The following is a 25,086-nucleotide window of genomic DNA, read 5'->3' on the forward strand; positions in this document are numbered from 1 at the left end:
GATATAAAATACATTAAATGCATATAATATGAATATAACTAAATACTTATTATATATGTTGTATATAATATAGAGGGCTTCCTTGGTGGCTCAGCTGGTAAAGAATCTATCTGCAATGCAGGAGACCTGGGTTTGAGCCCTTGATTGGAAAGATCCCCTGGAGAAGAGAATGGCTACCCAGCCCAGTATTTTTGCCTGGAGAATTCCATGGTAGAGGAGCCTGGAGGGCTATAGAAGCATAGCAATCATTACATTGTAAAATAGTGCCAAATTTTGGTAAAATATATGTAATTAAATGTTTATGTATATACATTATAATTATGAATAATACCTGATAATATGGAAAACAGTTTAAGAGAGTACATCAACTTAATTTTTGTTATATTATTTATTTATTTGGCTGTTTGGTCTTAGCTGCAGCACGTGGGCTCTTCCGTTGCAGCGCATGGACTCTCTAGTGGTGGCACACAGGCTCCAGGGTGCACAGGCTCAGTAGTTGCATCACGAGGGACTGGCTGCTCCACAGCATGTGATATCTTAGTTCCCTGACCAGGGTTCAAACCCACTTCCCCTGCATTGCAAAGTGAATTCTCAAGCACTGGACCACCAGGGAAGTCCCCACAGTATGTCAGTACATCAAGTTTAAAAGCAGATGTCTGCACAGCAGACAAGATGTAGAACCAAGTAGATCACGTGTAAAAGGAACCAAGAGAAACATGACAAAGCAAATGAATAACTATAGCTGGGAGGATCTTTGAACCTCCCATGAAGAATCACCAGTGTGTGTGTGTGTGTGTGTGTGTGTGTGTGTGTGTAACCTACAAAAATACAACAAACTATGCCATACTTGCATGCTCAGTCGTGTCCAATTCTATGTGATCCCGTGGACTGTACCCCGCCAGGCTCCTCTGTCCATGGGATTTTCCAGGCAAGACTACTGGAGTGGGTTGCCATGCCCTTCTCCAGGGGATCTTCCCAACCCAGGGGTTGAACCCAGGTCTCCTGCATTGCAGGCAGACTCTTTACTGCCTGAGACACTAGGGGTTCACAACGAACTAGTGACTATAACAAAAGAGAAGCAGACTCACAGATACAGAGAAGAAACTAGTGGCCACAGTGGCGGTGGGGCGGTACAGGGGTGGGGGAGTGGGAGGTACAAACCATTGAGTGTAAGATAAACTACAGAGCTGTACTGTACAACACGGGGAATACAGCCAATATTTTGTAATAACTGTAAATGGAGTATTAACTTTAAAAACTGTACAAAATTTTTTAATAAAAAATAATAAACCATATTTAAAGACTTGGTATATAAAAAGAATATAAAATAGCTTGATAATTCTTTAATATTGTGTTGAAATATTTTTGATATATTAGCTAAAATATGTTAAGTTAAAAAAAAAAAAAGAAGAAGCACCAATATTCCATGCAATACATTAACCTGAGGAACACAGGGCTGCAAAAATCCCACTGTCTGTCATTCTTCCCTACCCAGGGAGGCACCCAGGGAGGCTCCTGGGTAGGGTGGGGCATCGTCTATGGCAGAGTCCCCAGAGCCAGAATGTGCTGAGGACATAGAAAGCACTGAGTAGAAGTCTGTCAAGTGAATCCCAGGATAGGATTTTACCCATGTGCGTTTCCCGATAGATTTTTGTCAAGAGACACACAGTCTTGCTTGCCTTTCACCAGCAAAAGATGCTAAGGACCACATTTTACTTAAAGGACATTAAGAGTTTATTTCATAAAAGTCACAACATATATTCACTACATAGTTGCATTCATCACCTTTCCTGTGCTATAAACTACTTTAAACACACAATTCTTTCCAATTGCTTATCTTCGGCCAAATTATGTGTAGATAATAGAGTGCCGCAGAAGCCAAAATATATAGCCTATAAATAAAGTGCACTACTCTCATTTTTAGAAATAAAAAGTTGTTCATTACTTCTCCTGATATATATTAGCTGTGTAGAGTGAATATGCAGAGTTAAAAAAACAAAGAATTCTATGTAAAATAAAGACAGTTCCTTATTTGATTTGCTTCACCAGAAACTAAATAAGAAAAAAAAAATCCAAGTGTAAATCTTAGGAATACAGTGTTCTCACTTCTAGGTGCTCTTGGGCACAAGGATATAATGCCAAGTTACAGGTGACCTGGCTTCTGGAATCACAAGACACTTAGAGCGGGGGCCAGCCATACTTTTCACCAAACACTGGGGTCTTTGCCTGCATCAGGCAGGTTCACCCCCCAGGGGCACTGTCACCACACAGGGCACTGTCACAGGTGCCAAGGCTGGTACATCTGAAGACCCCTCCTCTCTGTGGAGGGACAGAGGTTAACCCCTCCATCAACATGCAACTGTGTCCCACCCTCAACACAGCAGGAGATGCTTGAAGATGACTGTTAACACTCATCGTCATCAGGGCAGTTCCTTTATGAAGGTGCAGAGGAAGATGGGAGAAGGTCTACAAAACCACAGAGAAACTCACCAGGAGACAAAGCAGAGGTGAGGGGACAGGGCGGGACGGTCGTGGGGGGCAGGGGCTTTAATGCTATCGCCGTCACAGTTTTCAAGGAAGATTTTCCAGTATCAAAAACAGGTTGGAATTTCTTACCCACACATTTCACAAGCACTCTTAGTGCTGTCATCACAGTGCAACCTTTCGCAGTCTTGCTTCCCAACAACTCCATGGTGTTTTGGTTCACATCTAGGATCGCAAACCCTAGCGTTCCACGGGATCTCGCCCAAACATGGGGTCGTAAGGATCATTCCGTTTCCTGGGGGGCTGAGTCCAGGTCTAGGCCTATAAATAAACATCAACTCAGAAGACACAGCCAGTGCCACCCCCCACCTCCCTAGGTCCGTCAGGACGGGGTTCTTGATTCTCCCCCGCACTCAAGAGCAGCCTGCCACGTGGCTCTGTCAAGGCATCTTTGCAGCAATGTGCAGTCACGTACTGTACCATGCTACTCTCCACTGTAATCCACTCTTTGGAAAACTGGAAAAGTATTTGCAAGTGATGAGGAAGAAATCCTAGGGATGTTATGCCTTGGAAAACGGTGGCTCTTCTGGCCCATCATGAACACAGAGAAGGCTCAGGTGCCAGGAAAGGAGGAGGGGTTGGATTTTAAGGCTGACTTTGAATCTGAAGAGCAAAAACTCATGAGGAAGGGGCTGAGATGCTTTCGGAGCAGAAGACTCCACCCTCGGTGGAGCTCTTTGCCTTAGCGAGATCCCCATGCACAGACAGGGGCTGGGCAGCCAGCGTCTCCCCCTCCACAGCCCTGGGCATCAGCAGAGGCCCAGCGCGGCCATGCGAGCAGACGTGGGGCTGGCCCAGGCTGACACCACCCTGCAAAAAGAATCACTCTTTGGCAGGTGCCTGGCATTGGGGACCCTGTTGTTAGGTGGAGTCGGCAGGTAGAAAACATGCTCATGGGCAGCTGCCTCAGCCCGACCCTCCCCTGCATACAGCAGGACTTTGGTCCAAAGTCCCCATCACAAGGCAGAGGTTAAACTTCTCACCGGTGCTATGGCCCCTGTGCGCCCAGTGTGGAGGGTCCTGTGCTGTGTGTGCGCTGGCAGGGATGAAATGGAAGTGTGTGCCCCAGGGTCCCACCCTCTCCTCTGTGTATCAGGCTGCAGGCAGACTGGCAGACTCTGTCACATGGGCAGATCACAGGTGAGAACAGCTCTCTCAGGGCTGTGACCCCCGGGTCCAGACGGTAACGAGGAGAGGGTCCCAGTGGCGACAGCAGAGCGTTGCTTGCGTTCTGTTTGCAGCAGGTAGAGGGGTTCTGAGCAGCAGGCCGGCCGGGTCTTCAGCCTCTCTGCTCACACGGCAGACAGGTCCACGCGGTGTCCGGAGTGACTGCTCTTGTCCCAAGGGCTGAGCCTGGTGGAGCCCGTAGCAGGCCGGGTCCCATTCATCTGCAAACCACAAAGGAGTGAGGAGTGAAGACTCTGCTCCCAGACAAGAAACCCATGGTGCCCTGGGAGTGTGGAGAGCAAAGCCTTGGGCCAGAAAGCTGCCTGAGAATCCTCCCTAGTTTGAGGAAGGGGCATTGCTCCCCAGAAAAATGAGCACTTTTCCCCACCTTCTTGGCAAGCATTTGCCTGCCTCATAGCCCCCAGTTTCTGGGGTGCACTCAACCCTGCAGTCATTTACTCATCGATCTGTCCTTCCTTCCTTCATTCATTCGCACATGTATTCATTCATTTGCAAATCTATTCGTCCATCTGCTTATGTGGTCATTCCCTCTGTGTTGATTTATGGAGCAGGCGATGCACCAGGGACGGAGGTAGGCTCTGAGGTCACTCCAGTGAGCCAAGCTGATCGGACTTTAGTTCTCGTGGAGCTTACATTCTGATGGGAGAGGCGGACAATGGCCATCAAGCAAATGAATAAACTGAACAATTCCCGGGAGTGGCAGGCAGGTGTATGATGCTGGAATAGGGAGGGAGCACCTTTGTTCAGTGCTGTCCGGGGAAGACTTCCTGAGATGGGATCCCTGAGCAAGGACCTGACAGGTAGGAAGCTGCATTGCAGTGAGAACGAAGGACACTGCTTGCTCCAGGCTGCCTCGGGACCCTGCTCAGGGGTCTGCAGGGCAGAGGACAAGGAACCACACATCCAAGCCCAGCACTGAAAAGTGCGTGGCTTGTTCAGACCCCTGATCACTCATGATCAATTTTTCAGGCATCTGTAGGGGGAGGAGCCCTGATGTAAAGGCCGGGCTGTACCAGCAGACTTCTGTGCCTCTGTGGGTCACCAGTGTGTCCAGTGTCTGCGTCTTGGTCAACTGACCTTCCATCCCCCTGAGTCAACATAAGAAGTTCTGATCCTGGAAAGTGCAGGAGAGAGGTTCAGGTGACTTCATGAGGAGGGGACCTTGTTGGGGTGTGACATCAGCTTGTGCCACCAGCAGGCCTATGTCAGGTGTGAAAGGGTCAACTGACAAGCACCAGCACCTGAGCCGAGCCTCCATCACCTCGACCTGGGCAGCCATTTGCCCCGACACAGATGGTGCGGACAAAGGAGCTTAGGGAAGGAGGAAGCAGAGGGGCCGGGGCTCAGGACTCGAAAGACACAGGCTCGGGACCCCTTGGTCCTCAGCAAGGTGGGAGCTGTGTGCAGCTCAGTGAAGCTGGAGCAAGTCCCCGGCCGGCCGGGACTGGCTTTGCAGGCAATAAGGACAAGGAACAAGAGCCCTGGGTCAAGGTGGGCCAAGGATGGAAGGCACTTGGAGAAGGATGGGCCGGCACAGGAGGGGTGCAGACAAGACACCACATGCACTCACAATGTCCGAGCTGAAGGGCTTCACGTTGGCCTGGCGGCTGGAACTGCTCGTGAGGGACCATACCTTGGTTTTATGCTTGAAAGCCGCTCTCACCTTCAAAAGCAGAATGGAAGGCTCAATGGAAGCAATTTCAGAAGTGGAAAAAGCAACAATAAGAGGTCATTCTAAAAGGTCCTGAGGAATTTGTGCTGATGCCAGGCCCAGAACACTGCACATGGGGTGAGACAGGATTCGGAGGTATTGGGTCCAGTCAGTGGTTCCAGAGCTGTGCTGTGTGTCATTGATTCGTTTGGCAGATACAGACTGTGCCCATCCCCCGCACCAACTCCCGCCATACCCAACCCTGCACGGGGAGAAAGCTGGATCTCCTGGTCTTTGCTGACCTCACAGCTCTGGGTGAAGAGACAGGACATGCTCAACAATGAACAGCATGAGGGCAGGGCATGTGACTGGCACAGACATCACCCAGAGCAGTAAATGAACAAATGCACGAGTGGGGCAGGCTGTGTGTGGTTCTGAGGCGGCTCCCCTTTCTGCTCCCTCTGCCACGTGGATCAGTCTCAGCCTCTGCTAGGGCTGCTCTCTGGTCTTTGCAATCATGTGACCTCCCTCTTCCATTGGCTTCCATCATCCTGGGCAACTCACCCTGCGTGTTCCACCCCACATCTCCTTCCTCTCTGCCTGACCTCTCCTGTGCAAATGGACAGAATCTCCTGAAAGAGCACAGAGCGGGTGTTCCCACCCTGTTCTCAATCATCATTCCAGAGGCATTTCCCCATAATCCCAGCCTGTTGTGTGTGTGTGTGTGTGTGTGTGTGTGTTGAGTCACTTCAATCATGACCAACTCTTTGCGACCCCATGGACTGTATGTAGCCCACCAGGTTCCTCTGTCCATGGGATTCTTCAGGCAAGAATATTGGACTGGGTTGCCATACCCTGCTCTAGGTGATCTTTCCGACCCTGGGATTGAACCCGCGTCTCACGTCTCCTGCAGTGGCAGGTGGGCTCTTTACCACTAGTGCCACCTGGCGCAAATGCCGAGAAACATGGTACCAAACCCACAATGTAAGGGTAAAACTTTTCCTATGGATTACTGGTCCTCAGGGATGGGATCCAGAGCAGCCTGCACCATCCCGTGGCCAAGTACATGGCAGGGGCAATGGCCCAGACTGCACCAAGAGGAATGAGCCCACTCCAAGTGCCCCAGTGCCCTTGGAAGCCGCATCACAAAAGCCCCATCTCTAATCCCTGTAGTCAAGAGTCTTCCTTACACCCCAGGTCAGCTTCCTGTATGCCTTGGGGAAGGGTTTGCTGGGAGCCCATCTGCATCTCACTCTCCCTAATACACCAGATGCCAAGCAAGGTCCTGAGTCTCCAACTGAATTACTCTACACTGTCTCCATCTCCCCTGGTCCTCCATGCAGCCAGCAGCCCCTGGGTGACATCAGTGAGGGAGGATTTGTGTATGTTGCTTAGCAACTGGGATGAGGGAGGAGGGACTGATGTGAAGCAGCCGCCTGCACACAACCTGTTACAGGAACCAAGGCTCATTCAGCGTTACAGTCCCAGAAACCAGCCAGATGAGGCCACACCTTTCCTGCTCTCTGTGCCCTTGCAGAAATGAAAAACCAGCTTCATGTTGGCAGGAAGTGGAGCAGACATACCTCTGAATTCAGAAGACAGTGAAAGAGGAAGATGAAAAATCCCTGGGAAGGAAAGGGAAGAAAACGCAGAATTAGAGCCTCTTGCATTTTTGTTACACTTTCTGAGGGTTCCTTCCAATGTCACCCATGGACTCTAGAGTGGCATCAGCATGGCTTGTTGTTGGAGAGGATGTGAGCAGGCTGTGATGCTTCACCATGAAACCATGCGGATGGAAGGGTGTCCTGTAACCTAACCTAGATGCAGGCAGACACCATGGCCAAGATACAGAGACAGGTACATGCCCAGATTGGCTTAACCTGGAAGAGGAGCAAACTTGCTGGGGAGGACAGGTGGGAGGGCACGAGCCTACCAGCTAAACAGCCCTTGTGTCCTCACCGGCAGACCAAGTATGATGATGACAACGAAAACAGATCCAAGACGAGGATGTCCCCAAACATCTAGAGACTTCTCCTCTGTGTCAGCACTAGGCAAACACTTCATCTCATTGAGTGCTAAAAGCAGCCCCATGAAGTGGGTCCTATTACTGTTCCCGTTTTATGGAAGCGGAGACCAGGACACAGAGGATAAATGAGGAACCCAGGACCTATGGTGTGTAAGGGCTGCTGCCACGACAACCTATCCCCTGTCACCATGACAACCAGAAGAAAGCTGTGTATAGGGGCTTATTACAGATTAAAAGTGCAACACAGCTGCTGGTTGTGAAGACCCAGAGGCAGCAAGGACATCACGGTAAGGGCTGAGCTGAGCCGCAGTGACGTTGGCTGGGATTCAGCCCGCAGCTCGGCTGTGTAGGCTATGGATGGCAATGAGCATTCGCCTCTGTCCTTCCAGCAGGGGCTTGTGGGTCTGGGGACTCAGACTCTGGGCATCTCAGATCTCTGGTTTTCAGGCCGTTACCTTTTCTGTCCTTCCATGTAGAGGGCAGATGAGAACTCAGAACCTGAGGTACCTCCCTCTTCACCACCCCTCCATGCCCGGCTCCCTTTTAGGAGCCACCCACATGCTGATCATCTTCCATTCAAGCTGGATGTATCTCCCACAGGTACTTCCCTGAAAGATGAGGCAACCCTGTTGTAAATGGGGTCCTCCAGGCCCTGTTTGCTCAGAGACCCCAGTGTGTGCCCCATCCATGCCTCTGTCCTCTGGGATGCTCCCACCCTACGGGCTCACAAGGTGAACCCCTGTGGAGGGAGCAGATCAGAGTGTCTCCATCCTGTTGCCATGGCAACCTGCACCCACTCATCTATTCACAAAGCTGACAGCTCCCAGGCTGACAATCCCATTGGGCCCTCACCTGTAAGGAGTTGAGTATGGCAAACATGTACTGGAAGACCATGGCCTGGTTGTTGACAGCAAGCACGCCAAAGACCCACGAGGTTCCCAGGATGGGCAGCAGCACGGCCACAGCTTTTGCGGTCAACCTGCCAGAGAAACAGGGATGGGCACTCTGGTGACGGGCAGACAGGGAGGGTCCAGATGCAAGGCTTCTGGACGGGAGCAGACAGAGCCGCTGCTAGAAGTGAGACCTGGCTCCTCCCTTCAGGAGACCTTGGGTGAGGCGCTGACCACCCCAGATGTATCAGACAAGGTCGCTGCCAGGCCAGCCCTGGGCCAAGCTGATCCAGGGCTTGTCCTGCTCCGTTGGACTGCAGCCCGTTCTGGGCATCTGGGAGCCAGCACGTCCACTGGGCAAACTCGGGATGGCCACCCTGACTCAGCCGGTGGTGATGCTGACGCAAATGCTGATCCCAGGTGTCACAGAGGGAAGCAGAGCTGTGGGGCTGGGTAGGGTGGGAGACACACCCAGTGCTGGGGCACCTGCAGCATCAGCCCTGAGGCTCCCCCTCGGAATGTGAGTTCCTCGAGAAGAAGGATCTCGATTCCCCAGTGTCTGGAGAGCCCAGATAGAGCTGGTGTTGAGGCAGTGCCCATGAGGTTGTCTGAATCCTGGTTGTTTCTGATATGCCCTGCAAATCACATGCTAACTGAAGCCCAGGCTACCTGACTCCTGCAACAGCTCAGCTTTCCATGGGGATGAGGGTGGAGGGAGGCTCTGCATGTGAGCTTTAGAGAAAAGTCTGGAGGCTGATGGGAGCCGTGCTGCCCAGGTCAGCAACCGGCACACCCCTCGTCCTTCAGCGCAGTGGCTGACACAGTCTCGCTCACTGGAGGGTGAGTTGTCTGGAGGCTTGGACTTTGCATCTCCGCAGCATCAAAGCGCAGCAAGGCGCCAGAACCTGCAGGCTCTCAGGAAGTGGTCACTGAACGGATGAAGGAAGAGCTCATAGATGAGCCCGCAGACGTGGGGGACATGGATCCAACCCTTTCCGGAAGGTGGTGTAACAGCCCCAAGGCACTTCCGGGTCAGAAAGCCAAGCTCCCGGCACTGACAGCTCCTGGCGGCAAATTCCTGAGAAACCAAAGGTTGTTCCCGCATGTCAGCTCTCAGGGAAGCTGCCGCCGTGTGTTATCATAATGTTAACACCGTTAAAACACCTGAATCTGGGAAATAAAATATCGTGAATGATTTAGGTTCAAACTTTAGATCCTGGAAAAATCTGTAATTGAAAGGAGCAGCCGCCGACAAATCGGTATCAAATGTGCTACTTTAAAGGGATGGTTCATTTTTACTTTAAAAAATAGAGCAATAAATGATAAGAATCTTGGGAGAAACTCCTCTAGTTGAGGCTCTCTGTGGGCTTGTTAACCAAGCTGCCAGGTCTTGTCAAAGGTGGAAGGAGCGGGGTCCCTGAACAGTTGAAGGCCCGGGAGGGGGACGCTGTCCACATGCACGTATGCACGACGCATGTACGCACCACGCACGCACGCAAGCAAGCATGTGACTCCTTGATGCCCCGCCCCAACTCGCTCCCCCCAGGGGCAGGGCCTGCGTGGGGCTCCACCTCCTGCATCCTCTAACCACCCAAGGCTCCACGTGGTTCACACCTCCCTCCCCATCCCCAGGTCCCTGATCTCACTGGGAAAACTCAATGTTCTCTGCTGCTTTCTGGGGAGTCTGAAATCATGACCAATAAATAAGAGATGAGAAAGCAGGTGGAAGGCAGCCCATTAGGGCTCCCGAGGAAGCATCTGATCCCGTTAGTCACTGAGCATTGATTGAGCTGATGGGCAGGAAGGAGAGGCTTAGACTGAATCCAAGAGACGAGGAGCCGGAAGTGTCCCAAGGAGGCTGTGTTGCATCTTCCAGCCCAGCTTCCAGGGCTCCTGCTTCACCAGCCCAGGGAGGGGGTGGTCACTCTAATGACACTAAGAAGGGAGTGAGAGAGCTACTCAGGGTCCAGCTGCACCACGTGAAGAGGAGGAGTCAGTGCTGGGTGACATCAGAGTCAGGGGTCTGTCCAGAGAGACCAGCTGGACTCTCTTCAGGAGGTCGTCCCAGGGCCGTTGTGTCACTTGAAGGACACAGGACACGGGAGGGCACAGTGGCATTGCCCCAGTCATGGTTCCTCAGAGAGGCAGAAACACCCTCCAGATCACAGCCCCATCTCCCATGTGTCAGCCTCCACTCCGAGACCAGGTCCCCGTGGAGAGCAGGCAGGTCATGGGCTCAGCCGCCTCCTGGGCCATGATGCATAAAGAGGGGACAGGGGCCAGAGAGGAGGGGTGGGTGTGAGTTGAGACCTAGGCTGCTCTGGGCACAGCCAGGCCAGTGGTCCCCTGGGTGCCAGGTCAGAGGGGGAGCAAGAGCCTGTGCTGGAGACAGACTGGGGCCCTCTCCGTGGAGGGGAGGGCCTACAGACTGAGGTTGGGGTGAGGGAGGGTCGGGCTCCTCCCTGGCCAGGCCCCTTGGCTGGGGACAGGCTGCCTCATGGAGCAGCGCTGCCTGTTCTCGCTGATGAAAGAGGAAAGCAAGTGATCCTGACCCAGGAGCATCTCCAAGGTTTCCAGGGGCTGAAAAAGTCCAAGAAGCCAGAGCCACCTGTCAGGTTAATTTATAGTGTTTGGAATTCATTACAGAATAATTGTCTTATCGATTTGCCGCAGATATATTTACTCTTTTCCCTTTCAGATCAGAAGAGATGTAGTGCAGCTAAAGTAACTTACAGAATGCTAGCTGCCTAGTAACTGTGCCGTGTTTATAAGTCACTTCAGTCATGTCCAACTCTTTGTGACCCCATGGACTGTAGCCTGCCAGGCTCTTCTGTCCATGGGATTCTCAGGCAAGAACACTGGAGTGAGTTGCCTTTTCCCTCTCCAGAGGATCTTCCTTACCAAGGGATCAAACTCACATGTATTACTTCTCCGGCACTGACAGACGAGTTCTTTACCACTAGCACCACCTGGGAATCCCGGTCTCTTTGTGTAACCCCCTAAATTCCCTGCAAGGAGCCACCTCTCCCACTTCCTGGCCCTGTGGTTTAGAGGTGCTGCCTGCACCCCAGAGCCAGGATGGACCATGTGACTCAGGCCTGAGTTAACTGCTGACTTCCATCCACTGTAACTGATTCATGAATGGGCATATGGTCTGGTCTGAGTCTGCTTGCAGGCTCAGGACCTCTGTCTGATTTTGAGGGAAAGAGACACACTTTCCCATGGACTTGAACCTTCTTTGGCAGCCATTTTGTCACCAGGAGGCACAGTTCATCTCAGGGTGAAGCCAACAGATGATGTGGGGCAGAGAAATGCAGGCAGACTGGGTCCTGGACTAAGCCATTCTAGACTCACTCCTAGACTCATGGTTGCCTTTTGCTTGAATCAGCTTGTGTTGGGTTTTCTGACACTTGCAAGTGGCAGATCCCCAATAATGGGGCGAGGAAACCCCAGAAGGCAGCAAATGTGAGTGTGGAGACACCTGCTCCTTCTGTGGATGGATCAGCCCCAGCACAGGTCAGGCCAACCTTTGAGACGGCAGCTATCACCCCCACCACACAGATCAGCAAAGCAGGGTGCTATGGGATTGAACAGCCCATGAGGTCTCAGCAGATGGTAAGGGCTGAGCCACGACCGACGCAGAAGAACAGTCAGGCTTGAGTACCTCTGTACCCCACCACAAGCTCCTCTAACTCTAGGGGTGAAGCTGTCTCTGGAGGATCATCCAATAAACCCCCTCTTTTACGGATGGGGCAGCGAGCTCGGAAAGGGGGCTGCTCCTGGTTGAGACAGATGAGGGCATGAGCTCTGTGCTCCCTGTGATGTCAAGTGGACACAGAGCTAGCCCAAGAGTGTGACCTGCCTTCCTGCTACCCCTGCAGCATCAGTGGCGGGGGGCGGGGATGGCTGACAGCCCTGGGTCCAGCTTACTTGAAGGCACTGGGATCTCCATGTATCTTGTAGTTCTCGGCGCTGATCTGTGAAATGACCCTGGTCACCGCGATGAGGATGCCAATGTTGACCTGCACGAGGAGCACAGGAGACAAGGTAAGGGCTGGAGCGCACCTGCAGAACGTCTGAGTCCACCTGGCGGCACCCACTCCCCAGCCAGGCTTCTCGAGCAAACAGGTGGCATCTCTGGGAGAAATCTAACAGTGTCCTTGAACTTTCACCTACACAGATCCCCTGCAAGACTGCTTCCAGGAGCACACATCTATGCTAGAGAAAAGACAGCCCAACATCCCAGGGCTAGTCCCCAGAAGCACATCAAAGAAAGCACCTCTCAGGCCTCCCTGGTGATCCAGTAGTTGGGAATCTGCCTTGCAACGCGGGGGACATGAGTTTGGTCCCTGGTCCAGGAGGATCCCACATGCCGTGGGGCAATGAAGCCCGTGGACTGCAACTAATGAGACTGTGCTCTGGAGCCTGCGAGCCACACTACTGAGCCCACGCACCAGTAAAGCCTGCACACCCTGGAGCCCATGCTCCACGACAGGAGAGGCCACTGCAGTGAAAAGACCACGCATTGCAACAAAGAGTAGCCCCCTGCTCACTGCAACTGGAGAAAGCCTGCGTGCAGCGATGAAGACCCGATGCAGCCAAAAATTTATAAATAAATATTAAAAGAAAGCAAGCAAGCACCGCTCCACTCAGCACTGAGGTAAGGAGGTTGTGAACTTCAGCATCAGACAGAACTGGTTCCAATTTCCTTTCACCATGTACTCCCTGGGTGTGACACTGAAGTCCTCTGAACCTCAGTTTTTCCACTTAATAAGTATTAACACCCACAGTGCAGTCTGAGTGTTGGAAAGATAGGAAATCACATCTCCAAAGCCCCAGTACAGCCTGACTCTCATCTCCTGCCCCTACTCCAGGCTCCCAGCTGTGGGATCCACAGAGGCCATGGTAGAGGATTCTTCATCTTCTGCCCAGTGCTCGCTCCTGCTAGGCAAGGTCCTCTTGGGGTCTGGGGGGCTGGGAGGCTCCTCTTGGGGACTGAGGGCTAGGGGCGGGGGCTGCAAGGGTCGGTGGCAGTGGCTCCAGCACAACCCGTCCTCTCCCATGGGCAGCTCTCCAGGGTCCTGAACAGGAGTCTGACCAGGCAGATGACAGCAGAAGCGTCCCCTCCCTCTAGATTTCTTTCCGCTACAGGATCCACGCCAGCTGGAATCCAGGGTCGTGCTGTGGCCGGGGACTTCTTTGTATTTGAAAAGCTCAGAGGTCATTTACAGAATCACGGAGGAGTCCGGCTCCTGGCCATGTGTGAACTTCCAGGCCCGAACACAGGTAAGAACAAAGACTTTCCCTGGCAAGCCTCCTAGGGAAAGTGGCCCTCCCCATCCCAGACCTGTGGTACAGCAGAGCATCCTAAGGTCTGAAGGAAGTTGCAGGCAGGGACTCAGGCCCCTCCCACCCTGACCGGCCATGCCACACATATATCTGCATTCCTGGCCTGAATACCTGCATTCCCGGCTTTCTTAGGGGGTCCAGCCTGGGGCCTTTCCAAAGCACCTCTGCTGATACCCCTTATCCCAGGAGTCTTGCAGACATGTCTCCCCACTCTGCCTCAGTGACCCGCACCTTCTCCACTCCCAGTCCTCCTCCTACCTCCTCCTCCCTGGCTCCCTGGTCCAGGACTCAGCAGCAGCCTCTCCATCAGTGAGCATCCCTGCCTGCACTGTTCTTTGGGATGGAGCACCAGGAAGCTGGCCCTTGTGCCCATTCAGCCCCTTGCTCACACCATCACAGTAAGTGAATAACGGTTTATTAGTTTTTATGCATGTGTGTGTGTGTATCGTACATTTGTGTCTGACTCTTTGCGACCCCATGGACTGTAGCCTACCAGGCTCCTCTGTCCATGGAAGTCTCCAGGCAAGAATACTGGAGTGGGTTGCCATTTCCTCCTCCAGGGGATCTTCCCCACCCAGGAATTAAACCCACATCTCATGTCTCCTACATTGGCAGGCAGATTCTTTACCACTGAACCACCTGAGAAGCCCCATTAGCCTTTATAGCAAATAACAAACAGATGCTGTCAGTGGGACTCCAGTCTTCACTGACCACCTCCACACCTGGCAGCTTGGCTCCAGATAGTCAGGCCCCCTCATTCACTCCCATTCTCTCACCTGTAAAGTAAGGTTAAAGGTGGACATCTCCCGAGGTCAGGGAGGATGGAAGAAGCTGGCAAACAGGAATAACCAGCCACGCCCTCCCCACTCCACACTGGGCAACACCCACAGGAGAGCCACACTCAGCAGATGAGAGAGAGGTGGGCCAGCACGGATGTGAAAAACGTGGGGGCAGCCCATTCAAGTGGGACAGTGACCAGAGAGTGAGGGAACTAACTGGTAGCCACTTTAAGAATGGGAATTTTAGGGACTGCCCTGGTGGGCCAATGGTTAAGAATCTACTTTCCAAGGCAGGGGGCATGAGTTTGATCCCTGGTTGGGACCTAAGATCCCATATCATAGGCAATGCACTTGTGCACCTGAGGTGCATAAGCCTGTGCACCTCAACTAGAGAGAAGCCCACGTGCAGCAACAAAGACCCAATGCAGCCAAAAATAACCACTAAAAAACAGAAAAGAACGTGAATTTTAATTCCAGACACTGAGGTTCAGGGACGTCTGCAAACAGCATCTTCTGAGGGCAGGTGGACACTGCACAGTCGTCTCCGGAGGCGACAAGCTGTGTCATGGAGTTGAGACTATCAGCTGGAGTGGTGAATAGAAAGCACAGACCCTGCTTATCTCACCAAGACTCATGATTTTCGTTATTAAACACTTTTCAGTTTCTATGCCTTTGGTTGATTTCTAGAGTTCTGATACATCTGGGTTTCTCCCCCCCATACTTCCTCCAGTAAATTCCTTGCATTCCAGGGGAAGAATGCTTAGCGTGGTCCTCTCCTGCCTCTCTCACTTTGGGAATTTATATCTTGGGTTCCTTACATACTGGCCAAAACTGAAGCCTTGTTTATAACAAGAAAAGACTGGAAACAACCTGAATTGTTTCTGACAAGGAGCAGGTTGGGGGCTACCATGGGCAGCATGCTCCCTGGATGTATTATGAACCAAGGCAGCACTTTCTGCGCAGAAAATGCACACAACAAGGTGAATGCATATTTATATTCACCTATATCTGCACAGCACTCCTAGGATACACAAGAAGTTAGTACCAGGGGCATCTGTTTGGGGAGGTGGGTGGAAACCAGAGAGCTGAGAGAGAGACGCGGGCAGAGACTATTCATATATATTATTAAGCTTTGCTTTCAAATTTTTAGCCATGTGTGTTAATGTTCAAAAGTCAAATTACTTAAATTATAAAAGGGGACTAACATAAATCCCTTTTCCTGTGACTGTTTCAGTGATGTCCTTGGTCTCAGGAGGAAAACAGGCTTAACCATGAAGTGTCCCGATAATTTGGGGGAGAGGATGGAGAAGCCACAAAGCCCAGAACCTGGGAGAGGGACGCCAGGGGAGGAGCCTGAACACCCCACGTGGCCCCAGAGGTCACAACACAACCGCCCCCTCCCTCTGCTGGCTTGAAGGCTGAACTGGGACCCTGCCCCAGACTTCTCAGGTGTGAAGCCAGATGATTCAGGCTATGGTTCACAGACTCCGTGATGTGGTCGCTAAATGCATGATCAGATTACTGCAAATCGTTTAACAGACATAGAAATGCTACAAGTGACTGATCTAATTTCAGATCTTGTGTTATTTCCTGGTCTCTGTATTTAAGACCCGGAAGAAAGCATTTCAATAATGGTTAAGCTGCCGCATGATTGGATGTTATAATTCATCTCTCCAAAGCTTCTGCTGGGGTTTATTTCCCCTCTGTCTTTCAGCATGGGCCTGTCTGATTTCATCTGGCGTGCATGCTTCCTCTGAGTTGGTAAGACAGTCACGTCCACCACGGCAATATGAGAGAAGGCGCAGAGAACCTGTGATCCCGCATCAACGCACAGTTAAGTGGGAGATGGTGGCTGTGGGTGAAACAAATCTTTGTATTTTCATGAAAATACAAAGCAGAAGCGGACCCAGCTCCCCACTGCATTTCACTCACCCTGGCTTGTGCCTAGCTGCAAACTGGGAAAGGCTCTGCAGTGAGGCGTCTGTAACGTGAATATCATGTATCTCATCAACTAAGTGTCTCTGCATTCGAATAGCCAACAAGCTACTTAGACAGAACGTCAAACCAATAATTCACAAGCTGCATTTCAGCAGAAAAAAAAGGCGGGGGGGAGGATATACACTCAAGACCATGGGGACCTCTGCTGGGAGGAGGGAACATCGTGGCAGGGCTTCTGGGGTTCAGACCATGCTGTGTTTCTTGACCTGACTCCGGGCTACTCAGGTATTCATGAAAAATCACTGGGATGTGGCCATGATTTCCCAATGAAAGTACAGAGACACATATAGACATAGTAAATGCTGCAGTTTGTATCTTTACTTGTTTCTATGTCCCTATAGGCATTTATGGAGAAGGCAATGGCACCCGACTCCAGTACTCTTGCCTGGAAAATCCCATGGATGGAGGAGCCTGGTAGGCTGCAGTCCATGGGGTTGCTAAGAGTCGGACACGACTGATCGACTTCCCTTTCACTTTTCACTTTCACGCACTGGAGAAGGAAATGGCAACCCACTCCAGTGTCCTTGCCCAGGGACAGGGGAGCCTGGTGGGCTTCCGTCTATGGGGTCGCACAGAGTCAGACACGACTGAAGTGACTTAGCAGCATAGGCATTTATGACTCTGTATTTATATGTCTGTAACTGTAATTGTGTCCATTTCTGTATCTGTATTTAGGAATTGGTAACTGTATCCATGGGGCTTCCCTGGTGGCTCAGTGGTATAGAATCTGCCTGCCAATATAGGAGACGTGGGTTCAATCCCTGGGTTGGGAAGATCCCCTGGAGAAGGAAATGGCAACCCACTCCAGTATTCTTGCCCAGAGAAGACTGGCAGGCTAGAGTCCACAGGGTCACAAAGAGTCGGATATGACTTAGTGACTAGACAACAACTATATCCGTATCTATGTATCTTTATACAATGAGTTGACTCATTGGAAAAGACTCTGATGCTGGGAGGGATTGGGGGCAGGAGGAGAAGGGGACGATAGAGGATGAGATGGCTGGATGGCATCACTGACTTGATAGATGTGAGTCTGAGTGAACTCCGGGAGTTGGTGATGGACAGGGAGGCCTGGCGTGCTGCGATTCATGGGGTTGCAGAGTCAGACACGACTGAGCGACTGAACTGAACTGAACTGACTGATGTATTTTTATGCACCTGTATTTGTAGAGTCACACAACCACTCTGGCTTCTTCCTAGGTGAGAAGTGGTTGTTGTTCAGTTGCTCAGTTGTGTCCAACTCTTTTCAACCCCATGGACTGCAGCACACCAGGCTTCCCTGTCCTTTTCCCGGAGTTTCCTCAAACTCATGTCCATTGAGTCAGTGACGCCATCCAACCATCTCATCCTCTATCACCCTCTTCTCCTGCCCTCAATCTTTCCCAGCATCAGGGTCTTTTCCAATGAGTCAGTTCTTAACATTAGGTGCCCAAAGTACTGGAACTTCAGCTTCAGCATCAGTCCTTCTAATGAATATTCAGTGTTGATTTCTTTTAGGATTGACTGGTTTGATCTGCAGTCCAGGGGACTCTCAAGAGTCTTCTTCAGCACCACAGTTTGAAGGCATTTATTCTTTGGCTCTCAGCCTTCTTTATGGTCCAACTGTCACATCCATACATGACTACTGGAAAAACCACAGCTTTGACTATACAAAACTTTGTCAGCAAAGTGATGTCTGCTTTTTAATACACTGTCTAGGCTTGTCATAGCTTTTCTTCCAAGGAGCAAGCATCTTTTAATTTCATGGCTACAGTCACCGTCCACAGTGATTTTTGGAACCCAAGAAGATATTACCTGCCACTGTTTCCACTTTTTCCCCATCTATTTACCATGAAGTGACGGGACCAGATGCCATGATCTTAGTTTTTTGAATGTTGAGTTTTCAGCCAGCCTTTTCACTCTCTTCTTTCACCTTCATCAAGAGGCTTTTTAGTTCTTCTTCACTTTCTGCCTTAAGGATGGTATCATCTGTTTATCTGAGGTTATTGATTCCAGCTTGTGCCTCATGCAGCCTGACACTTCACCTAGTGTACTCTGCATATAAGTTAAACAAGCAGGGTGACAGTATACAGCCTTGATGTACTCCTTTCCCAGTTTTGAACCAGTCCATTGTTTCATGTGAGAGAAGGACTTTAAAGCTCCAGACTTTTCTCTTCCCTGGCTTGGAGGCTCTCTCCCCAGTGGGGCTGGCATGGAACAAGCCCTTTACGGGGCTCAGGTTGTGTCCCTGCTTCTGTAAGACCTGCTGGCCCCATAGGCACATCTGCACTCAGGCTCACTGAAGTCACCCAGGGAATGACATCCGTGTCCCTTCATAATCAGGTAGGATGGTTTGTGAAGGGACAGTTGGGAGGGGGGTCGGTATCTGACAGTGGGGTGAAGGGTGAGCTGTTCCAAGAAGGGGCTTGGATCTGCCCTTTCCCGGCCCCTGCCATGGGCCCAGCAGGCATAACCATGACAATCTCTGTCCCCCTGGTTCCTGCCCCTCCAAGATCAACCTCACCAGTACACACAGAAACCATATGTCCCAACATGAACCTGCACCTTGCTAAAGTGTTTTAGTTTAAAATTGCCGGGTGTTTTTTTAAATGCATGGGATATGCAAACAGGTAGCCCCCAGACACGAATCCCTCTGGAGGGAACCCTATCCCATTGCATCCGTCCAGACATTTCTTTCCCACAGACATACTCATGTGAACCTGCGCCCAGACAGAGCTGTGCACACTTTACACAATGGGGCCAGGCCCTACCTGGGTCCTGAAAACTGCTGTCTTCAGGGGGCACCTCTGAACAATGGGGAACAACTCAACACGCACAACCCAGGGTCCTCAGAGGAGACAAGGAACATGAGACACACCCAACCACAGCCAGCGTGAGCCCTGAGGCTCAGAGAGGCTGGGTCTCTGGACCCTTCCACTGCGTCCCCCAGCCCAGGGTCTGCATGATTTTTCTCTCAAGGTCCAAGTAGCAAATACTTTTGGCTTTCTAGGCCTCACAGTCTCTACTGAAACAACTCAACTCAATGGCTGCAGCATGACAGCCGCTGCAGATGACTTGTAAGTAATCACCTGTGCTGCTGCACAGGCTTTACCACATGGGCCACAGCCCGCTGACCCTGCACTCGATTGTGAAGTCGCTGAACAGTTCTAGGCCTACACCTCCCTCCTCATCATCCAGGGCTCCCTGACTTCCCCTGGCCCTCCTCAGACCTCAAGCTGGCTCCACGGTGGGATCCCCTGGAGCTCTGAAAGGTCCTGGAGCCCACATCCAGTAAATCTAGAACCTCTAAGGTGGGAACTGCTCCCACGCTCCCCAGTAACTCCCTTACTAACAAGTTTGAGAACTGCAGTCCTCAGGTGTTGATGGCTGATGTCAAGGAGAGGGGCTGGAGGTAACGCTCCCCCAGGAAGGACAGTGGGGCTCCAGTGATCCTGGAGGACTCAAGGTGTGGGGACCTTGCTGCAGCCGGACCCCATGCTGCATGGGTGGGGGGGTAAGGATACAGGCAGGGCAGCCTTGGATCCCCTGCTGTCACTGACTGAAGTCAGATGAAACACTCAGATCACCCAGGGAGTCTGGGAGGGGGCGATGCTGCCGAGCCCTCCAGACCGGGTGGGTTAGGTCAGCACACAGACAGAAGAGGGGACTTACACATTCAACTACTTCCCTTCCACCCCTGCCCGCCATCCATGCTCTGACCAGGAGGGTTTAATTGTCGGGGGAACTGGAGTCAGTCTGAGCCTGTGTCTCCATTTGGGTGACAAAGTGAAGGGTCTTCCCTGACCCCAGGAGCAGGAGGTGAGAGTGCCCGCCGGGTCGCTCACGGGGGCCTCTGTCATCCTGTGAAAGGCCGGGTGTAACATGACTGTAGACAGTCTTCACACAGCCCTGGGACAGGGGACAGCCTGGACTGAAAGCTCAGGGACACGTCACCACAGTAACGTGCCCCCTCCTGCAGCTGAAAGCAATTAACTGAAGAACCCAGGTCTGTGCTCAGAGCCCGGAGTTCACGCAGAGGAGGGACACCTGAGCTGACAGTCCCACCCCTTCCCCAACCTGGCGGCCCTTCCTGGAAGGAGCCCTCCTTCACAGAGCAGGTGTGCATCGCCCTGGCCTTGAAGAGACAGCTGTGCCCCCTTCCATCATGGCGGTGACCCAGCTACGTGATTCTGACTACCCATGACAAAGAAAGAAAGAAAACACCCAAGCACCACAAGGGAGCCAGCAATTGGAGATGGGGTGCCTGGGACATTGGCTCCTGCGAGACAGAGGAGCTGAGGGCAGAGGGACAGTGTTGGGCCCCAGGGAGTCTGTGGCCAGGGCTGCACTACCGCTGCAGACAGGAGTGTGGCCTGTGGGGGATGGAGCAGCCCCTGCCACCCACTGTCCTGCTTGAGGGAATTGGGGATGCACTCCTGGGCCCTCCTCTTCTGAGTCTCGTCCACATCCATACAGGTCACCCCTCCACCCTGGGCAGAAGGGGCACAGTATCAGGAGGGGCACTTGGTTGATGCCCACCCCTCCCACCAGGGCTCCACGTGGATCCTACAGAGAGCCCAGGGGCCCTGAAGCCCCACAGAGCTGGGAGTGCAGCCCCGCCTCACCGCTGGCACAGACGCTTGAGGGCTGGGACCACTGGGGATCCAGGAGGCTTGCAGCACCTCCCACCAACTCCCCATCTCCTGCTTGTACCTGTGGACACCCCAGAGCCCACATCACCTGGAAGGAGATGGGCATGGAGGGCAGCAAGTCAGTGCAGCCAGAAAGAGGGGATCGTGTGCGGGGCTGGCACCACCCACCCTCCCTCCGGTCCCAAACAGACAAGGACACCACAATGAGGTCCCCTCTCTCCCTTCCGGAAATCCTTTACCAAGAAGATGCTGCTGCACTTTGTGTGGCATGAGGATGCCTGAGTGGAATTTTAATTAAGAAGTAGGAAGCCACATCTTCAGGCATCTTCCCTTGGACACATTTCTAATTAACCACCAGGGCCCACGGCTTCAGTCAGTGCCAGTGAATATGCAACAAAGTCAAAAAGAAGATTTCAAATCAGCAGCTGGGGAAGAGAGCAGGGGGTGAGAGAAAGGAGGGCTGGGTTCACAATATTTAGGAAATATCCCCATGGGGGAGGGGATGGCTTCAGTGCCATCCACAGACCCTCTCTAAGTCCATCCTCCCACCACCATCACTGGTGACATGGGACATTGGGTTTGTCATTAGGATTGGGAGGCGATGAATAAGGACACCAAAGGCACAAGTGTCTCCGGCTGGAGTCCCTTCCCATGCCTTCAGTATCAGGGTCGCCCAGGGGTGCTTCAAAGACAGCACCCTTTGGAGAGGTAATAAACACAGCCTGGATCCCACCCTGGGGGTGTGTGGAGAGCATGCTCTGGAGTCCCAGCCCAGAGTGTGAAGAGTGTGTTCTGTGGATGCTCAGGGTGGGCAGGAGGGATGTGGGGGAGGTTCCCCAGTGTCAGCCCCCAACACCTGAGAGGAGAGATGTTCAGACTGGGACAGCATGGGGATGCCTCAGCCCTAACCAGACCCCAAATACTGAGCAGGGTGCAAGGATGCTGTTCCCCCTCCCCAAAGCCTCCCCCCCACAGGGCTTCCTGAGAACCCCCACCTCCAGACCCTGGAGTTCAGGGGGGTGACCCCTGGACAGTCATGTGGTTCAGGTCGAACAATCATCTGTCTCCAGCTCAGCCTCCGTTATTGGCTCTGGGACAGGCACCTGACCCACAGGAGCCAATCAGAATCTGCCCTGGCACTTCTGCTAGGACTGCTGGGAGCAGTGCCTCCCTCCCCACCCTGAGCTGCAGAGCTGGAGGATGTTGTCGGGGTGCCAGTTCCATCACTTCCTCCCCAGGAAAGCCTGATCCAGATGGAGCCAGCAAGGAGGCAGTGGGGCCAAGAGCTAAGTAGGAGATACCAGCTGACAGCACTGAGTGCCCAGAGCCAGCCAAATCTGATTCCCCCTGCGTTTCCCAGGACTGAGCCTTTTCTGCTCAAGAGAGCTCAAGCTGGTTTACTAGCACCTGAGAAGAAGGAAGAGGAGAGATACCAAGAGGAAGACGGCAAGGAGAAGGGGAGGAGGAGAGGAAGGGCACATCTATAGCAATACAGCTGCAATCACTGGCCAGGAGTTTATCATTCAATCTGCTCCTCTATAAAACAGAAATCACCATCTCTTCAAGTAGCTATTTTAAGGGCAAGGAAAAGGGACATTTAATGTAAAAACATCTTTTTAAAAAGATCTCTATAAATTTGAGCCTTTATCATTAATGTTAAACAACTTCACTGGAAACCAAGTATAAGGACCCAGGGTTAGAACTGTGACCTGCTGCTGCTGCTGCTAAGTCGCTTCAGTCGTGTCCGACTCTGTGCGACCCCATAGACGGAAGCCCACCAGGCTCCTCTGTCCATGGGATTCTCCAGGCAAGAACGCTGGAGTGGGTTGCCATTTCCTCCTCCAATGCATGAAAGTGAAAAGTCAAAGTGAAGTTGCTCAGTCGTGTCCGACTCTTAGTGACCCCATGGACTGCAGCCTACCAGGCTCCTCCGTCCATGGGATTTTCCAGGTAACAGTACTGGAGTGGGGTGCCATTGCCTTCTCCGAGAACTGTCACCTAGCCCTAGTCAATCAGAGCATTTCAGAACTTTGGCCAATCAGAGCATTTCATTCCTCGGGAGGGCTGACCAATCAGGACAGTCTATTCCTCTGGCCAATCAGAACATTCTGCTTCCACTGGCCTCGGTGAAGGCTGGCCAATCAGAACAGTCCATTCTTCTGGCCAATCAGAGCATTTTGCTCCTCTGACCTCAGTGAGGGGGTCCATGGCAGGCAGGGTTCCGAGTCAAGCCCATTAGAAATGATGAGAATCGATCCTAGGATTTTGTGGGACATGTCAGCAGAACAATAACAAGAAGAGCAAAGGAGTTTTTTCCCCCTAAGACAGATAATGGAATTTTATATGGTCCTAAAAGTTTCTTACCAGCATCTGGGGCAGCCTAAAAATGGAGCCAACTCATAGGAAAACAGGACTGAGATGTGAGAAGCTAGAAACACGTGGAGATGGCCACGTCTGAATCTTGAACCCAGCAGCCACAGCAAGCATTCCTGACTATGCGTTTATAAATCCCGATTTCTGTCAACCTCTCTGAGTAGGTCCTTCATAATCACAGGAGTTCTGTTCCCTGTGGTTCCCAGGGAGCTTTGACTAAAGCTTCCTAACGCAGCCTTGGATCCTGCATCTCCTTGACCATGGAGATGTGCATGTGAGGAAATTATGAAAGAACGGTGAGGAGGAGAAGAACCAGCTGGGTCTGCACTGCCCCCCTGGGTGCACATCCATACCGGTTGCTTTGGCGGGAAAAGCACCAAGGGCCTTAATCCAGTCTGCATTAAATCTGAAAACATGGCCGACCTTGCCAAGTTCTCTTGGAGTAATGAGGCTCTGGGTCACAGGCCACAAGAGGGGCTGTAACAGGACTGATGCTGCCACAGCCTCGGACATTACTCCCAGGGATCCCAGCCCCATCTCCACACAGCCCAGTGCTCCCTCTACTCCACTACCCCCAGCCCCGCCCAGCTCCGTGCCCAAGGGACAGAGAACATACCACGATGATGAACAGGGCAGGGGCCACGAAGGCCCAGATGGCGCCATTCCCGAGTGATAGCCAGCAACTGCAGAGAGAGACAGACGGTTACTTCAGTGCATCACCCCACCCACTCCAGCGCAGGGGCCCTGCATCCAGAACAGGACAGGGACAATGTGGGCATGGTGACAATAATGCCGTTAATCCCAACAGACGTGCCCGTATCCTGCTCACAATTTCAAGAGTATTCCACTCTTGGGAAGAACGTTCTGGGTCTGCAGACCGGCTCAGGCAAAAGAAGGCTTTTACAGGTCACCTAGTTAGTGAAAAACTTCACCATCTCTGAAGAGTCTAGCCAAAATCCAACAAAGGCTTTAGTTTTATTATGATAAATAGGCTTTTGTCTATTGGAGGAGTGAGGAGGCATTACATGGCACAGGACTGACCATCCTCATCAGCTCATCAGCTATCTGTCAGTGCCCCTCCTGGCGGTGCCCCCTCAGCTGAGAGGAATGGTTCCCCAGTGGATCCCAGCCAGGGCTCTGACTTCCAGAGAAGCCTTGTCTGGGATGTAGGGTCCAGTTTTAAGGTTGTGAAATTCCTCCTGGATTCCGAGATGTGATTCCAGGGGCTCAGGCAGGACCGCCAGCCATTCTACTACCTCATTTCTCTCCAAAGCCTCAGAATTGCCAAGAGCCTGGGTGTCCCTTAGACACATCCCTCCCTGGATCTGGGCGCAGCCCCAGGGGCCTGGCACACCCTCTGGGATCTGGCCAGGCCCACGACACATCCTCACTGACTCAGGACGTGAATGTCACCTGGTCACTCACTCACAGCTACTCAAGGAGCCTGGCCCCTGCCCCCAGCTTTGCAAACCTAGAGACACATCATCCCCTGAAACTCCATTGCGCACCCCGAGGCAAGCGCTGTGATGACGTTCGCCCTGCAGAGGAGGAGGCTGAGGCCCAGGGAGGTTAGGGGACCCAAGTCCATGCTCCTGCACCTGCCTTTCTGGCCCCAGTCCTCCCCCAACCTGAGACCTCCTGGATCAGGAGACATGAA

The 25,086-nt window shown here is 52.3% G+C and overlaps 1 protein-coding gene across 2 annotated transcripts in view; it reads right to left on the reverse strand.

Moving 5' to 3' along the window:
* Positions 1-1,710: 1,710 nt before the first annotated feature.
* The window catches only part of ADGRD1 (adhesion G protein-coupled receptor D1), a 176,696-nt gene continuing 153,320 nt past the window's right edge, over positions 1,711-25,086 (reverse strand). For both annotated transcript variants that reach the window (XM_086347242.1, XM_086347243.1), the window contains 6 exons: positions 24,046-24,112; positions 12,230-12,321; positions 8,262-8,388; positions 6,967-7,008; positions 5,303-5,395; positions 1,711-3,932 (listed from right to left, as the gene is read on the reverse strand). In XM_086347242.1, coding sequence (XP_086203368.1) covers positions 3,837-3,932; positions 5,303-5,395; positions 6,967-7,008; positions 8,262-8,388; positions 12,230-12,321; positions 24,046-24,112 — 517 coding nt within the window. In that variant the 3' untranslated portion in view covers positions 1,711-3,836. The remainder of the gene's footprint in view (positions 3,933-5,302; positions 5,396-6,966; positions 7,009-8,261; positions 8,389-12,229; positions 12,322-24,045; positions 24,113-25,086) is intronic.

Source organism: Bos grunniens, chromosome 17, assembly GCF_055505025.1.
Source record: "Bos grunniens cultivar Pamir isolate PY7600 chromosome 17, Bosgru_T2T1.0, whole genome shotgun sequence".
Classification (NCBI taxonomy): Eukaryota; Metazoa; Chordata; class Mammalia; order Artiodactyla; family Bovidae; genus Bos; species Bos grunniens.